This window comes from Ornithodoros turicata, chromosome 4, assembly GCF_037126465.1.
Source record: "Ornithodoros turicata isolate Travis chromosome 4, ASM3712646v1, whole genome shotgun sequence".
NCBI lineage: Eukaryota > Metazoa > Arthropoda > Arachnida > Ixodida > Argasidae > Ornithodoros > Ornithodoros turicata.
Genome location: NC_088204.1, coordinates 68,494,014 through 68,511,870, shown reverse-complemented (window position 1 = coordinate 68,511,870; position 17,857 = coordinate 68,494,014). Strand labels below are relative to the sequence as shown.

General features: G+C 44.2%; 1 protein-coding gene across 12 annotated transcripts in view; it reads left to right on the top strand.

Moving 5' to 3' along the window:
* The window catches only part of LOC135391779 (neuron navigator 3-like), a 340,328-nt gene that overhangs the window by 201,779 nt on the left and 120,692 nt on the right, over window positions 1-17,857 (top strand). Inside the window, exon 1 of one of the 12 annotated variants that reach the window (XM_064622224.1) lies at window positions 8,149-8,260. The exons of the other annotated variants lie outside the window; for them this stretch is intronic. Within the exon in view, the coding sequence (XP_064478294.1) occupies window positions 8,227-8,260 (34 nt within the window). The 5' untranslated portion in view covers window positions 8,149-8,226. Of the gene's footprint in view, window positions 1-8,148; window positions 8,261-17,857 lie in introns of those variants that run through there. 12 annotated transcript variants of the gene reach the window in all.

The following is a 17,857-nucleotide window of genomic DNA, read 5'->3' as shown; positions in this document are numbered from 1 at the left end:
TGCAGAAGACATGTTCTCGATCTGGAGATCAAAGTCATCATCTCAGTCTGAGACGTTGTTTTGCCTATGTCCGCACTCATGCCCAAATAAACGTAGAAAAGTCATCATATTGGGTAGTTCCTGTCGGTAGAACATATTCCCTGAAGCAGCAATTAGGGTAGATAGAGTAAACAGGACAACAGCTTGACGAAACGTATTTGACAATTTGGCAACTGACGAAATTTATTGTTCACGCTATTTAAAAGGAAAAGAAAACCACAGCACCACCCAGCACGCGGAGCCAAGAAAATGTCTTCGATACCATCTTCTTCTTGATTGGCCGGCTAACTGTCGCCAGACATTCCGTCGTCTCTAGCGAGCATCAACAGCTGACTGAACCAACGTTAGAGTCAGAAGCCCAAGAACGCTATACCCAAACTTTAAATATCGGTTACACGCACAGGTTGCCTGCCTAACCAGAGTATATGTCAACCAATTTATGTTTACAATCCCGGCAAAATGTGTTGTTCGCTTCTTGCTTTGCCTTTGGTCGGGCCAAAAGGAAAGGAAATGAGATTTCCTGTTGCCTACACGTCACATATTTTCGCACCAGTAACTCGTTTACGAGTACAACGGGCTACTGCTTGTGCCGTTAAAGTTTGATAACCTTGCACGACGTAACGGGTGTTTTATATGGGCTCCAGAGCGCCATAATGTCACGAAGCAACCCGCTGTGTAAACACTAATCTTTGCGCCTCATATATGCTATAGGGTAGTTGGGGGAAAAAGGGTTACTATAAGCAGCAAACCGCTGGCGCGCAAAGCGTGCTCTGCTCGTCGCGTTCCTTTATTTATTCATTCTTTCACGCAGATGCTGCGTATGTTTGTTCAGCGGCTGCGAAAGTTTTGCTGCCTCCGTGCTAATGTCGTAAAACTTGTATCTTGTGACTTGGTAACGGCTCGCCGTAAATGAGGTAGTTCTCAGGTGCGTAGCTTCTCAGTTCTTCCTTGATATGTACTCCAGGGAGAGCATTCCATCTATATAGCTGCTAGATGTGTACCGTACTTTCTGAAATAATAAAAAAATTAGATAATCAGAAAATTAAAACAATCAAATCCATTCACATTTAAGCTGGCGCAGGTGCTTTAGTGGTATATTACACTCTAAGGAAAAGGGGAGTTTGGAGTGATTACACGCTTGCCTCTACACATCCCATAGAGCTCCATGCATTTCAGTCCCGTGGTACAAACTCCGTAAAAGGACTGAAAATGCTTTTATTTTTGTTTTTTGTTTTTACTGTGTGCGTGTAGTTGCAACACAACTATTTGCAAACTGATAGCGAAAGGTGTGACGTTTGGAAGCATATTTTACATGTTTGCTACAGTGCTGGACGAAAGTTTACGGAACACGCTCAGGGTGGCACGCGAGCAGCCAATGGGATCGTACGGTCTTACAGACACGTGCCTAGGTAACCCAGTCATCTGTTTGCAAGTCCGTACGGCAGTGATGGGCAGTACTTGAAGTACCAAGTACTCAAGTAGTACTTTAAGTACATTTCTGTGTGCTTGTACTTTAAGTATATTTCTCTGTACTTGTACTTTACTTTAAGTACATTTTAAATCGTGTACTTTGTACCATACTTAAAGTACTTTTTTCCAAGTACTTTCCCATCAAGTACTCAAGTATACCCAAGCTTGGACACCAGACAAAAAGTCACATAAAGTATCAAAAATGCACCCGACTAAAAGTGCTAAAATGACAACAAGAAAACAAAAACACACAGATAGCGCTATGAGTGTGTTTTCGTCTTCTTGCCGTCATTTTAGCGCTTTTAGTGGGATGCAGTACCAAGAGTCCCAGTCTGACATTTTTAACAAAAAGGATTTTTGTGGTGTTAAAGAGCATATTTGTTGAAGCAAATTTATTGTTGAGAGGCTTGAATTGTTGAAAAAGTATCAACGCTTCTATGATTATGAAAACGAATGGAATGCAAAGACACGCACACATTATGACACTGCAACCAGCAGCACAATGACTTGGTCAATTGTCATTTCCGTTCTCTCAGTGCAGGGTTCTATGCTTTTTTTTATATGGTTTCCTTCATTGGCAATTAATAATCATTTTATATCACAATGTGGGATTGCATTACATGATGAACACTTTGAAAGACACACATGCTTTCATTTTTACATTTTACGTTTTCTTAATTGGTCACATGGATTACATTGCTGCAGATTACCGTCGTAAAAAAATGATGGCTTTCATTGTGCTTCATCCTTTTTTACTATCTTCACATTCGTTTTTTAAACATGTTGTATTTCAAAAAGCAGTATGGAATGCCCGGAAATATATAATCTCTGTTGGCCTGTACTTTTTTTTTTCTTGAAATTTCCTAGCCTGTTATAGCAGAAGATTAGTACCGGAACACCACACTGTGATCAGTGATCTTGGATCAGTCAGGGTATAATACATAATCACAGCACAGCTGACTGACTACCTCTCTACATATAACTGCAAATTATGTCAAGTATATTCACTGGTTAGGACTTTATGGCTTAAGAGCATTTGTCAAGAATGCTCGCTAAAGTTTTGCCAAAAAAGCAAGGCACATATACTATACAATGAAATGCAAAGTGAGACAAATTAAATTCGCAATGTACTTGATGAATACTTGAAGTACTTTGCCTAGTACTTTGTACTTTACTTGAAGTACATTTCGAATTGGGTACTTTGTACTGTACTTGAAGTACTAATGATGCCAGGTACGTGGTACTTTAGTGTAAGTATAACTTTGAGGTACTTTCCCCATTACTGCGGCGTACGGTACCGTTCGCTGCTAGCTTCTCACCCTGAAGAAGGAATGCGCCGAGCGATGTTCCGTAAACTTTCGTCTAGCACTGTACAAGACACACCCCACGTTTAAAATCCCACCCAAATCACTGTTTATGTTCAATAAATCGTTTGTACTTGGTCTGAGGGGTACGATTGACATTTAAATCAACTTTAACGCCGCTCGTTCAAGTTCCAATTTTCCATCCATACACTACACTGCGCTATACACGCTTCTGCTGCAGACACGATGATGCTCCAGCAATCCGGCATTACTTCGCCCCACTTCATTCTCACCTTCTTAATTAATTAAAATTCCAGTCTCTCATTTCATGCAAACTAGATGCAAACAGCGACTTCATCAGGCCTCGTCTCGCTCTCGCAAACACTTCCCTTCTAATATCCACTCCCTGGAGCTTTTCTTCGCCCCGTCGATATCAAACGTTTCCTGCACTCCTCAACGCTTGACTCAAACGGAACGTCCGGTCAACGTCAATATTAGCCCGATCACCAAACACTGAGCTTTCCGCCCTTTGTTCTTTTTTTTTTCCTTTCGTTCCCATTTTATCCCATCCTCCCACCGCGTTCGGATATGTTTGAGAACCGTGCTGCCGTGATTGGTCAGGATGTGCTGGACATCATTCGTCTTCGTTTTGTCACGTGCTTACTCTGTCGCTCTCCCGCGCGGGGTCGCTTTAGTCGCTTCGGAGGGGGCCCCCTTTCGGCAGCGCGCTTCCCCTGTTGTGTCGGAAATGGGGAAGGATTGGGGAAAAAGCGACGGGAGATTGGCAAAGAGCAGCTGTTCGAGAGGTCGAAGAGCAGTGTTCTGAAGTTGACGAGCGTTTTATTTTCAAGGAGGCTGTAACAGGGAATTGTAAAGAGATCTTGAAGGATGGAAGGTGTTATATTGAAGCTACGAGATTGGTACACGCCAATTCCGTTGAATTTTAATCGATGAATTTCGTTTTGGGGAGTTATGGATATAGGGCGTTACCTTGAATGGATATTGTAAGAGGGGAGGTGAAGAATCAGCGGTTTGGTTCCCAATATCGGCAGCTTGCTCGGGGACGAGGGAGGGAGGGGAAAGGCGCGCACGATAACTTATAGGGTGGGTTTGGGGAGAAAATACTCGTCCTAAACAAGTGTTTCTATCTATTAATTTTTTTTATAACATAGGCGTCTCGAGGCTATTACGTTTCGAGACAAATATTATCGCTGGCACTGCCACAGCGGTCGGGCAGCGGATTAATCTTGAATTTGGTGGTTCTTTAACGTGCGCTGACGTAGCAGTGTACGGCGCATTTGATTTCTTCCAGGTAGAACGACGTGTCTACACGACTTTCCAAGCCTCAACGTTTCTCGTGTTCGCTGCCAGGTTCGGACCCGCAGTCTTGGGTTCGCCAACTGATCACGTTGCGAAGGCTATTATTTTCCTGGTTGAAGAACGGTTGAAAAGCAAGTGAGCTAGTGGCATATAGATCCATAACGAAAAAGAGCTCGAGGCAATAAGGACGACAAGAAAACACACACACACACACGTGTGTTTGATGCCTTATTAATGTCCCCAATCATCATCAATAAATAAAGTTGTTGTTGTTAATGTGCCTTTTATTGTTATCCCTAATCCCGGGCGTCCTTTTATATTTTTGGTTATGAATCTGGTATTTTAAGAGGTAGCCCTATGGGGCCGACAACAGTGTAGGTCCCTCTTTTGCGTTATTTATTTACTCTGCCCACCAACAGCCATTGGCATAAGCGGTGGTATGGGGCCATGGTGGTATGAGGGTTACGGGGCCAATCACTGACCTGAATAGAATATTTATTTCACTGACCTTATGACCATGTGACTGTTTTCTACACTCTTAAAAATGAACTTCACCGCATAGCACTTTCCTAGCCAACCATCATCGCGAATGATATCATTATCTGCCCTGATTTCTTGAAAATGGGGGGGGGTACGCCTTTTTTGTGACAAATATGAACAGCATAAGTGTCACACAAAAGGCGTACGCCTCCCGTTTTCAACAAATCAGGGCAGATAACGATATCATTCGAGATGATGGTTGGCGAGGAGCATGCTATGCGATGAAGTTCATTTTTAAGAGTGTACGGCTACCGCATTTAAAGGCGTATACCACAATACCCAAAGATGCGGACAATTACTCTTCATTTGCGTTCTCTCAGTCTGTTTCTACCTTCGTACGTTGATTGTCGTACGTAATAAGCTGAACCTTTTGTTATACATATATGTTAGCATCATTAGCGGAATTAGCAGTGTTAGCACAGCGATCCAACCTACACGAACAGTTCAGCCAATCCGGACAACGAAATCTGTGAACCTTCTTCAGCGAGGTCCCATTGCGAACAGATCCTACGAAATTAATTATTCACTACAAAACCGCTTAACGCCGCTCTATTTATCGATGAATGGCGCTGTTAGAAATACTGTCTATAGAGTAATGTACGAATCAATTCGAATTATTTTAAACATAACTGCATCATCACAACGACGCTGTTCTGCATAAAATCCCTCGACAGCAAATGAGGCTCATTCAGAAAGCTATTAGGCTGCCGAACAAAACCCCACACTTCCGGTGCACTTCCCCGCAAACGCTCGCGGTCTGTTCACTTCTATCATAGCGTGAACCCGACGTGAATGGAGCTTAATAATTAAGCGGCGAATTTAACGAACCATGCTTACGCCGCTTGCCTCTTAATCACGTGGTGTCGAATCCACCGCGTATCATTGGGTACCGTGGAGAACGTGTGTTGCGTGTATGCCGTGCGTGGTTTGCTATCGAGTTTACGAGGCCATTATAGTGCATCAGTTTTATTACGTGTATTAGACATTGCAGCGAGGGCAGGTGATGTTGATTTGAAGTTGGCTGGTTCATGGTTTGCATGCTGGTATGCGTCTGTCTTTCAGATTTGTGTCATTAAACGCAGGTGTGTGTTTTCTAATTACGCGTAAACCTTTTTTTTTATCTTGTTCAAGCCTGTGTGAACTTGTTCAGGTGATTTGGAGCAGGTTTTTGTTTCGGTTGGGTAGATATGACGGTTACGTTGTGAGTGGGTGTGGGTATAATAGGTCTTTACAGGCAGTGACGGGCAAATTATGCAAGACGATTCATTAAGAGGAAGTCAGGATACAAAGTTCTGATGTAGTGAGCGGATTAGTTGTGCTTTCGGCACGTACGCTGTAATTCTTCCCACGTTACGTTAAAGAATGTGTTCGCAGTTAGCTGGGACACAGTGCATACATTTTCATCAAATTACTGCGAGCAAATAGCATATCGCCTGTGGCGATGAAACACCCCGATCATCAACATAATTGCGGTCGCCACCATCATCATCATCATCATCATCATCATCTCAACAAAGTTGCTGTTGTTGTTGTCAAGAGGAAACTGCGGAATGCGGAGGAAACTTTTATATACCTCAACAACCCTAGAAGGGCTGAGGATGCAAGTTAGTTGCACGCTGCATTCAGGTACTAGATCATTTAATAAAAAGTCCGCGGATCCGACGCATCGCTGCCGAAACAAAAGATGTCTTGCTGAAGGCTGCTCCGCGCGAGCTGTGATTCCACTGGTTCGTAACATTTTCTGCGTATAGCCCGCTCCTCGAACCACGCAAAGCCCTCATACTGAAATATATTCAGCCTCCGTCCACAACCTTTTAGTCTGAACCACATTTATTCCTACGTTGGTCAGCCTGCATACTGCGCACACAGACGCATTCCCTGCTTCAAACATCGCTTTGCTGTGCGAGGCAGATGTTCCGACTGCTAGAAAACGGCAGGTGTTCTCTTATTTCACCAGCACCCCGCGAAAATGGCGATGTTTCTTTTAAGTTTGCTTTTGTTGTCACCCGCAGGTAATGTGCGTGGCCCGCGGAAAGAGAGTTGGATGTTCCAATTCAGTCTGTCTGTGGTTTTTCTCTCTGCGCGCATTTGGAATCTTTTGTTTCGAACCGTGCGTTGTGGGAATTCTCGCAGGTGCGGGCTTTGCATCTCCATCGTGCTCCGTTGCAGCGGGTATGTTTGGTCTGCGCGTTGGGCTCTGCGAAGTTTGTAGGGGATGCGGGAATGATGGGTAGTTTGCGGTCTGCGCAGGGCAAAACGTGTAGGCCGTGTGGTTTAGGGAATCCGGAAGCTTGAAGATGTCTTTGTTTTGTGGAAGTGAACTGAACACAGTGTTCGAAGAAAAGAAGCAATTTGTACGTGTATATTTTCTTTCTTTTTTTTGTGAGTGTGTGAGACTGATTTTTTCTCTTTTTTTGATCCAGGTGAACTTTCTCTTTTTCTCCTTTTTTCTGAAGAGTAGCAAGCCAAATATTGGCTGACCTCTCTCAACACTTAAAAACAACAACAACACAAACTTGCGTGCCTTCATGTTGGCTTTCAGTTAGCTGCTCCTTATCTTCTACAAAATTACACCCGCTGTCAGCATGCTTTTTTACACCTTTTAACGTACAGGGTGGTGTTTTCTTTCGTTTTTTTTTTCTCAGGCCCAACTGAAAGGTGTAAAAGGTTTAAAAAGCTGTGCTGTTCGGTGTACCATTCTAAAAACGATAAAACTCCATCACAGGAGAGACACAAAGGACGAGACAACACAGGCACTGACCGGACAGCACAGGTATAATTACGTTGTTCGAAAAAGGTGATTCCAAAATCCCCATCTGAGACGGTGCTTTAAATCGAATACACACATCTCTAATGGTGCTTTCTGCATAGAGTATGCCCTGTGAAGTGGTACATTTTGTAGAATACACCTTATGGAAGGGTGCTCTTACGAAACACCCTTCTGTCTGGTGTGGTACTTGCAGCACAAAGATGTCAGCCGTAGGACAAGAGTTACTCTATGTTTTCGCTTCGGTTTCAAAATGACTATTCAGCCCTATTCAGCATTCTCCTTCATCAAGACACATTACCCCCAGAAACTTCACCTTGTGATGCAGTACGTGAAATTTCGTCTCAGCGTGTTCGTTTTACGCCTCCGAACATTATTTTTCTGCAGTAAGGAACACAAGGTCGTGCAGTGGAAGTTATTCCGCGCGGTTATTCCATCAGTCTCGAGACGCGAGCGTAGGCGTCTTGGCATTGATGTCAACGTACCGGGCATATATTCGTGTATCGCTTCCGAGTTAATTATCCACGTTCACCGTTCTGAAGCACGAAGCATAATGCAGTCTGCCTCACAGCTGCCAGCGGAAAACCTCAAGCCACCTGTGAACGAGACCTCTCTGTACACGTCTGCCCACACGCATTCCCATAGCATATAGCCTTGCGGTGTACTTGAAATCGCGTTGAATGGACACTTACAGGTGGCAGAGTTTACATTTGGTGTTGTTGGGATTATGGATACGCTTGTTCCTGTTGTGTGGTGCCTGAGCTTGATCGGCGTATACGCCTGGTGATGGCAGAATCAGCTTCGGATGTGGACGATCTTGGTAAGAAATATCGCGTTCTATGTGCGTTATGGGTCGTTGTCAGAAACCTGTGCAGCAGACTCAGGGTCTCTAAATGTTTATTGGGTTTGGGTAACCACCGTATTCCTCCAGGTTCTTCAGTATTATATTCTCTGTTTTCAAATGATCCTCGGTGCTTACATCTCTATCGTTTTTTTTAGTTGTTTTATTATCTCTTTCTTCTGGTGGTTGTGGTTCTGCCAATGAAAGTGTCGGCCTCACAGATACTTGCAACGTCACGACTAACGCTCTGGGGGAATGTGCGTCCTGGGCCGACTTCTAAGGGAACAGTGTGTCTTTGTTCTCTGTTGTACAGACACCCGAGGACCCGCACTTCTTCCGTGAACGAATTAGCTCATTTCACTTCATTCTCGTACCATTCATCTTATGTGTCGCGCCTAATTAGGTAACGTACTGCGGTGAAGCACCCCACGACGCCGTCATCGTCCATTTGTTGTTGTTTTTCTATACGATGTGCGAGCTAGATGTTGAGGAACGTTATGGAGTTGCGAGATTGGTTTCTATTCAAGTTTCTGGTTGTTCGATTTCGTTATATTTGATGGATCGGTTGGCGTATAGAGGGTGGGATTTCATTACTGGTGTACGCGCGGCCGGCGGGTGCAACGGTTGCTCATGTTGGACGCGCAGGTTTGCGACTGCGGTTTGCAAACTGCGACCAAGCACTCCGTTGTGTTCTCATGTGTTTCATGTTGTTGAAGATCATTTGACATTTGCCAGAGGGGCATTAAATACCTAACGTAACGTAATCAATACACAGAACGACCACTGTGGCGTTGCTCACGATCACATAGTTGTCACGCGACGTAAAACGACTAATCATGAATTATTAGTTGTCTTCTTGAAATGCACAGTCGTCATCACGAGGCGTCTGCGCGCTGGACACGACCCGTCCTCCGGAGACACGACGCACTAAAGCCTCCTAGCAGTGACGAGCCATTCCCCATTCTACTTTCCAGAAAGGAAGTTAAACACACAAAAAAATCGCAACCCAGGCCTCTTTAGTAGTGCCGCAAATTTCACGCCGCCCTACCCGCGAGGGAATCGCATCCCAAATTAAGTCCGTCATCTGAAGCAGATACGAGACTGCCTAACGAAGCGAACGGTGCCTTTTAAACGAGGCCCAAGTGAAATGGCCTCTAAGTTGGGAACAAGAGAGAATTAAACTACGCGTGGCGATGCTAGACGCACGCTGGTTTAAAGATTTGAATAACCACGACGGTGGCGGACGGCTAATTAACCTTGCCGGAAGTGAAAAAGAAAGTGTACAGACGAGAGGGCGGTGCTATCGGTGAACCGTATACATTTCACTTTAGCCTCGCTTTGTTTGCTGGCTGACGAAAAAGGAGCAAATGGAAACGGAGCAGCTGTGAGCGTACAAGGAGGATCCGTCTGCAAACGGGCATACCCAATACAGGGATGTGTCCTATCGCGTATCGGTCCACAGACGATAATGTACCAGGAGAGTGCAGTGTGTGCTGGGCAGTGCAGGGCAGGTCCAGGACAGGTTTGGTGCAGGACACATCCCGGTCACACGCCATTCAAAATGTCAAGACTACATGTTACCATAAATATGGCCACACCCGCGATTAGCAACCAAATTACCATAATTACGAAAAATTACCATATCAAATTACAAAATTTACTACGAAATAATTAGCAAATTTACCATTACCAATTACAAATAATTACCAAAAGTTACCACACCGAATTGCCAAAATTACTAAATATTACCCTGTTACCAGAAATTACCATAAATATGACCATGTATACCCGCGTTTAGCATCCAAACCGTCTGGCAGTTCTCTGCCCGCTTCCAAAATATGGTACATCGCGATACCGATACTCGTTACGTGAATAAAAAGTAACGAAATACCAGTACTGATGTAACGGAGTATCGCTACCGTTACTAAGAAAGTAGCGCGATACTTTACCCTATACTTTTGCCAGAAATACGAATAGGTTGCACAAAATTTGAGACATGGACATCTCGCTTACGTGAACATTCCATTTCTGTAATAGCGAAATCGGAGAAGACAGCGTTTTTCAAAAAGCAGAATACTTATTATACATCTTTACACTCTGGTTGACTCTTTAGCTGGTGCTCAAAGTTCTCGCCCGTTATCCTATACTACGCTTCCTTGCAAACGTGTAATACGTCCACATACACTGACTGAACAGACTTTCCGCTGAAGCGCTAGAGGGAACTCAGTTTTGTTCTCTTTCTTTTTCTTTTTTTGAAGCCCCAATAAACATCCGGAAAGCTTCCCTTTCCACTGGCATAACAATGGTTAAATGTAAAAAAATAACAGGCGAAGAAAGCATGGGAGAACCATAGAAGTATCGGTACCGGTAACGATACCGGGATCGCGCATTATCCGATACCGGCATAAAAAAGGTAGCGCGATCTGCGCTTCGATGCCGAGAAAAAGTATCGATTACGGTAACGCGGTGTTACGTACAGCACTGCGTTTGTGAACAACTCGATCGCTGTTATACTGTGCGTCGTTTTGTAACACCTGTCGACCTCGCGGTATTTACTTTTATCGGATACCCTCGCAGTAAAACACGAAGGTTTGTATACGAGGCCTCCCACTGTTGATCACTACCACAGACGGGACACCGACACCTGCGCTAACTCACTGAGTTGATGCGATATCGCTCATACTTCGGAGGGATAAGCTAGCATAATATATTTACACTGACAAAATACATTCATCTCTGAGGGTTGTGACAGCGAAGGTTAATGTAACGATCTTTTCGCACAGTTTTCATTTTGCAAGGTAAATAGTTAAGGAAACGATGTAGTAGACGTTAAACGCCGACGGGTGGAAGGGTAGAGGGGGGGGGGGGGGGGTAGACGTTAAACGCACAACAGATGGTGTGATAATGGCATAAGAGCAAGGGTGCAGGCCAGCTGGTACATGGCGAAACAATGGAACCCGAGAAAGAGACAGGGGAGGGGAGACAGGACAGCACAGGACATGATGTGTGTTCGAATCCAACTGCAGGTACCTTTCTCTTAGAGAAACCGAATCCCAGTGCTCATGGTGGTGGTGATAGGGCTTGCCGTTGTCGGCCTCACGTATGTGGGCAACGTCACGACTCATGCCCTGGGGGAATGTGCGTCCTGGGCCGACTTCTAAGGGAACTGTGCCGACATATGTCTGAAAGCGTCTGAGGAAAACCCAGGAAAAACCCCAGACAGCACAGCCGGCACCGGGATTCGAACCCGGGTACCTCCCAGTCTCGACGTGACATGGCCAGCACGCTAACCACTGAGCCACGGGAGCTGGTAATCCCTGTGCTCAAAGCGGCGAATCGAATCTTTCGAATCCACCAACCACGTTCGTTTCTTTCTCTTTTAAAATTGGCGCCCGCGGAGCCCGTCGAAAACCTGATTGGCCGTCGAATTTCCTCTAGTCGATGAACAACATGTTAATGGGTATGTTTTCTCCTGAAAGTGAACGAACATTAAACAAATATATCACAGATATATCACAAACAATATAAATATGTTGTTTGCATTAAACAAATATATCATATTCTGCGTCAAAATACTTTTCAGTAGAATTACTTCTTTTGTTTTCTGGCTTTTCCAACACTTCTTTCTTTAGAGAGAAAGGATTCGAAAGATTCGAGATTCGTAAGATTCGTGGATTCGCAGAACCTTCCTTGGATTCGGATTTGGATTTGGATTCGCAAAATTCTGGATTCGTGCCATCTCCTACTTTTCTTCAACTGCCATATCATGAAATGTACTGAAGGAAAACAGCTCTATCACAGATAACAGCCTTCATTCGGAGTTAGTATGGAGACATTAGTTTCTCACAGCGTGCACGTTCTGAAGCCGCCGTGATTGATACCACTGCTGCGACGTGCTTTCTCCCATCTCCGCCGCTAACGTTGCCGGAGTTCGGTAAGACAACCAAAGTTTGGTACTCCGTATATTTATACCCAGCCATTCCAGGTATCGTACTGCCTGGGTCTAATTACTTTATAGTTTAACTTCTAATTACTTCAAGTTACTCAATAAGCGCACAAAGCTAATTAAGCCCCGTGCTTCAAATATCGTAACCTTGCGTAGGTCCACATCCCAGATGTTTACATTTTTCTAGGGTCGCATAATTAATCTTCCCGACTCCGATAATTAGGGGAAAACGTATGCGAAGAGATAATTTCTTAATATATTCGTATTTTTCGATAAATGTTGCGAAATTACAGGACTCGTGGACATAAGATTTTCATTTCATCGCCAGAGGGCCGCGTGCTTTGGAGGGATGGAGGAGATTGGAGTAGATGCTTATCTGCTGACCAAACCGGGAAGTATTTTGCGGCCCCAAAAAGTCCACGTTTCTGAGGTGCGCGGTTTTGGGTTTCTGCTCATTTGTATTGCCAGCTGTAGTATGGGCCATAGCGAAATAGACCATTTTAGAAAAACAAGCGCCCCCTGTGGCACGCAACAGTTCATGGGAACTTACAGCGCCTTAAAGCATTACGAGACAGTCAGAGGCGGAAGTAGATGAAGAACAACAACATTCCCGGTGTGCGCAGCAGCATCGTCAGCCAGGGTAAACCATAAGCGAAGCAGACGACAGAGCAGTGTCCCTCGAAGTTCCCATGCTGCTTTGCGCCGCGCGCTTGGTGGCGCGCGCATCTTTTTAAAATCATCTATTCGGTGATGGATATATTTCACCCGACGCGCTCAGTTCAGGATTTTTAGAAGATAGAGTGGGTTTGAACGAGGATCGCCTCCATTGTATTGTCGCGCTTCTGCAAGAAGTCTCTGTCACTCTAAAAACAGAGCTTCACCGCATAGCACGCTCCTAGCCAACCATCATCCACAATGACAACGTTCTCCCCTTGATTTGGTCAAAACGGGGGGGGGGGGCATACGCCATTTTTGTGACGAATATGAACTGCATAATGCCACAAAAGTGGAGTATGCCCCCCGTTCTCAGCAAATCAGGGGAAAGGACGATTTCACTCGGGATGATGGTTGACTTGGAGCGTGCTATGTGGACTGTGGACTTCATTTTAATAGTGAAATTAAAGAGTTAATTATTGAATTTTAGGAAATTAGGTGTCTTCTAGTTACGTGCTTTCCTCGAGAGAATGTTCCCCTTGCTGTACAGCCTACCTGCAAAAACGACATCTATGCCGCTCTCATAGTCTTTTTTTGTTTTTTTAACACCATTTATAACGACGTTTCACGCACTTTGTTGCCTTCTGGTGCCACACACTCACAGGTGCCATATAGGGGAAAAAAAAGTGGTTCCGCGATTAGCCTAAACGAGACTATATATAGCCACGTTCGCGTGAGGCTAGCTATGTCATCTTACTCGAACACCTTACCGGTACGAACAAAGGCCGAACACAAACGGACGACGTCTCATGCGCCATAAAAACCCGAATCATCATCAACAAACGGACGAAACTAGACTTGTCATTTGTTCATAACTCCCCAGCCTTGCCTACATCAACTGCTCGCCTTTACCTTAGCTCCGCTACTAATCTACTCCAGCATGCTAGCATTTTGATGAGCCAGAGAGTGAGGACGAGAACGTACGTCATTGTCATCTACAGAGTGCATTTCTGGAATGCTGACAAATATTTCCAAAACTGAAAAGGAAGCGCGACACAGTTGCTCCATTGCGAAATACTGCCGGCGCCCACATGAGTACTCGCGCTTCCTCATAGATGGCTCTGCTGCATCGCGACGGGCGCGTCGGGGTTTGTGCGGGAGATCGTTTGAATTTCAAAACTTCAGAATCCAGCGGCTTGCTCTATATACTTTTATACAGGACGCACGAAAATAAAATATGACTACATCACATTTAACCCATTCGGTCCTGAATTTTTCAAATGTTCGGTTAATTCTTTTTTCTACCTGGTTTGGCAGCCCAAGGAACCAAAAGATATAAAATACGAGTTTACTATTCCTTGGCTATAGAATATGGGTCCTAAAATTAGGACATTAGGGCTTAGTGGTTATGAAAAAGTAAGAAAATGTTTGACGCTATGATTTATTGTCCAGCCTGTTGCACATAAACAGGATAATTTACACGGTGTGATCTTGAGCTAAAAGTTCTCGAAACTATAGTCCAGCTCACGTGGAAGTTCTTCTGGAAGAGAAACAGTGCTTTTTTAGTCCCAAAAATTCACCCGCCATACAGCTTCTTCATTAGTTTATTTCACCATTATGCATTCCCTGTGGTTTCCTCTTCATCAAATTCATCAGCTAGGTCATGTAATGCAGGATGCCTGTCGTCTGCCGCCATCTCCTAGAGCAAATTCTTCGTCTTTCTCCTCACCTGGATAACCTCCCCTGTCAGATGAGTTTTAAATAGGAGGAAAAGGAAATATAAACGCAGAATTCCAAAGTAACGCCAAGTAAAACCTACCAGGCGCAATTCCTACCACTAGAATTTTTTTAAAAAAAGCAAAGGAATCACCGTAGTGAAGAAGAACTTCCTGAGCCCAACTTGCTAGGAGCGACAGTGCGCTGGGCCCTGATGTTCCGAATATAGTACATATGGACCTGTACGTGCTATATCCGATGCATACACTGGGGCAAGAACTTTTCAGTGAGCCTACGGTCTTCAATTTTTTACAAATAACATATAATATTCTCGTCACACCCATTAAAACGCTTCACCAATGAAAACTGAATATTGAGTACTTCCCCCGCTTCCCTCGCAGGCGTCTTCCACCGTGTACTCCGTCTTCTTCCAGCGTTCCAGGGAACGCAGCAGCGCAATCAGCGATGCAGATGCCAATTAGGATGTCCTATGAATATGTTTGCTTCTTCTCTATTTCTGTCGTTTCATTGAGGCGTCAAAACAGCTTTTTTTGCGTTCTTTCTTTCTTTCTTTTTCTTTTTTTAGTACACCAGGACCGAAAGGGTTCATACCGATTATTTGTAACGTATAAGTTACAAACACGAGGTAATTCGTGTATGGATGCCGTACATTGTACCGAGAACGAAGTACGCAACGCGTGTTCAAAACCCATTCGAACACGAACGCTAATAATTACTGTGCGAAACAGGAGCATTTATATGATGAATGTCACACGGTTCCATAATACCGCTAGTAATATTGTTGTAATTTCTCATTTGCCATTGGTATGGGCGACAAAAGCACTTTAGCGCCGAATAATTGCAGTTCAACGATTAATGGTGTGGAAATAATGGTGATAGTTCAGTTGGTGCCCACTTTCTACGCTTTCGCTCAAAGGCTGCAATCGAAAGTTGTACCGTCATGCTTGTACTTAAGATACTCACAGAAAAGTATTTAAGTCAAATTACTGAGTACCGGGCAACAAAAAAAAAACAAAACAAAGCTCAGTAGAGTACTAAATATCCAATCTTAAAAAAGCATTTAAAGAGACTGTAGCATCCGTTCCAGTCGATTTCGAAACTACTATGTCATTCTATTCCTCGTGGACCACTGACCACTGACCACAACACCGAAAACCCCACGCGAAATATAGTGGCGTAGATTGACGGTTATTCGACGGAATACATGACAAGACCAGACGACGGATGTTGGGCGTATTCCGGAATTCCCTCTCTGGAAAAACGAGAAACCGTCACTCCCTAAGAGCCAATGAGGGGGCGACCTTGAGAAAAGGAACGCCGCGCAGCAGTGCGTCTGAACCAGGTCCCCCAAGGTCGCCATTTTCCCATGTATTTGTTCCTATCCCGATGCGTGCAATGCCGGAGGCCGCCCTTAGATACCCCATTGTTACCAGACGTTGGCTTGCGTGGATTGTAGCGCGCTAAAGATCCACAAGCACACAATGAAGCACATGTTGAATCACGCACAATGAATCCACAAGTTGAAGCACAATCCAAGCCAGGCCAAGTCACCGAAAGAGAAATGGGCGACTGCAGCGCCTGCGGCGCCTGGTACGACAGGTACGCTATGTGATGCACGCAGCCGTGCACTAGATCCTTTCGATCGCTCAACACGTTTAAAAACGGGACCAAAAAGTGAAACACGACAGAGAAAGTTGTTATACGCGTTTTATTTGGACATATAAAGACTAGATTCATTCGCAGAAATAACAAAAACATTTTGCCGCTAAACTTAGCGCGCTGCAGTGATCCGGAACGGCAACAGTGGGGTATCTAGTGGCGGCCTTCTTCATTGCACGCTTTTCCGAGGTGAGTTTGGGGGACCTGGTCTGAACGGCGCTTTTCTCCGCTGAGCACCGCCTTCTCACTCCTCCGCTTAGGGAGTGACGTCACGCCGCATGAGCCTACACTCTAAATTGTTTTACACCTTAAAGGGTGTAAATCAAAATGTTCATGGCGCACACCTTTTAAGGTGTATTTTAACACCCTCATGGCAATTGGGGTGTAAAGGGTGTAATGCTGAATAAAACTGTTGGGTTTCTGGCAATATGCTGGTAACTGTGTTTTCACAATTACCAGCATATTGCGTATAATCACATTGAGGTCCATATATGTATGCACATCAAGGTGATTAAATATGTGTGTAAACATGCACAGCCGACATACAGACAATCATGTATGGCGTGGCAGCTGTGCATGGCAGTGAAGCATGGCAGCTGTATATAGCTTTTCGTGAAACCGTAGACCTTCTCATGAGCAGGCACCTCCCCCATATGCGTGTTCATTACTTAGAAGGCTGCATTTATTCGCTTCTTCAAGGCTTTACAGTGTTGTACCCACAAATATCTAACCCTTGTAAAATGCATTACGTTGTTCATTATTCGCGACTCATCGGGATGTTTGGTCCTTTCCTATCTGTATGGTTGTACGCGTTTCGAAGGGAAACACCAGCATTTTAAAGATGTTGATAGAAAAAATTGACATTTTAAGAACATAACACTTTCATTAGCAAGAAGGCATCAATTTTATCAAATGCATGTGTGGTCGCAGCCCTTCATGAGAAATGCCACATCTACTGATGGTTCCAAGGAGATACTACTTCAACATGCCCCAGAAGCAATTCAGAGTTACATTCATGACCGTGATATTCACGCAGAATCTATAGTCTATGTGAAAAGTGCAGTTGATAATGATAACACATTTGCTGTTGGCTTGCCAAAGAATCTTCCGAGGAGGACTTACCCGTGTTCATTGAGATTGCAGGCATACATGTTATTAACTCTGATACCATTTTTCTCATACAAACATTAACTACAGTTGAGTATGATGAGCACTATCATGTATTTGTTCTGTCTTGCAATGAGGAGCAACGTGTTTTAATAAATTTAAGCACTCTCTCAACAGATCTTCTAAATCTGCATGCATTACCAGATTGTAGACGTGTTGTAAATCCAGGGCATGCACTTTTGTAATGTAACTTCCTGTTCCCTGTATATATTTACTTTTGTTCATGTGAACGAAAACAAACATACTCCCTTTCTACACCCTGGCGACACACTATCACCATATTTCACCTGAGGGTGTAGTACACCATTGTTACACCCTCAGGAACTTCCAAAACAAAGTTATAGGGTGTGAAAGGGGTGTGATCTTTGTTAATACACCTATTTTACACCTTTAAAGGTGTGAAACGATTTAGA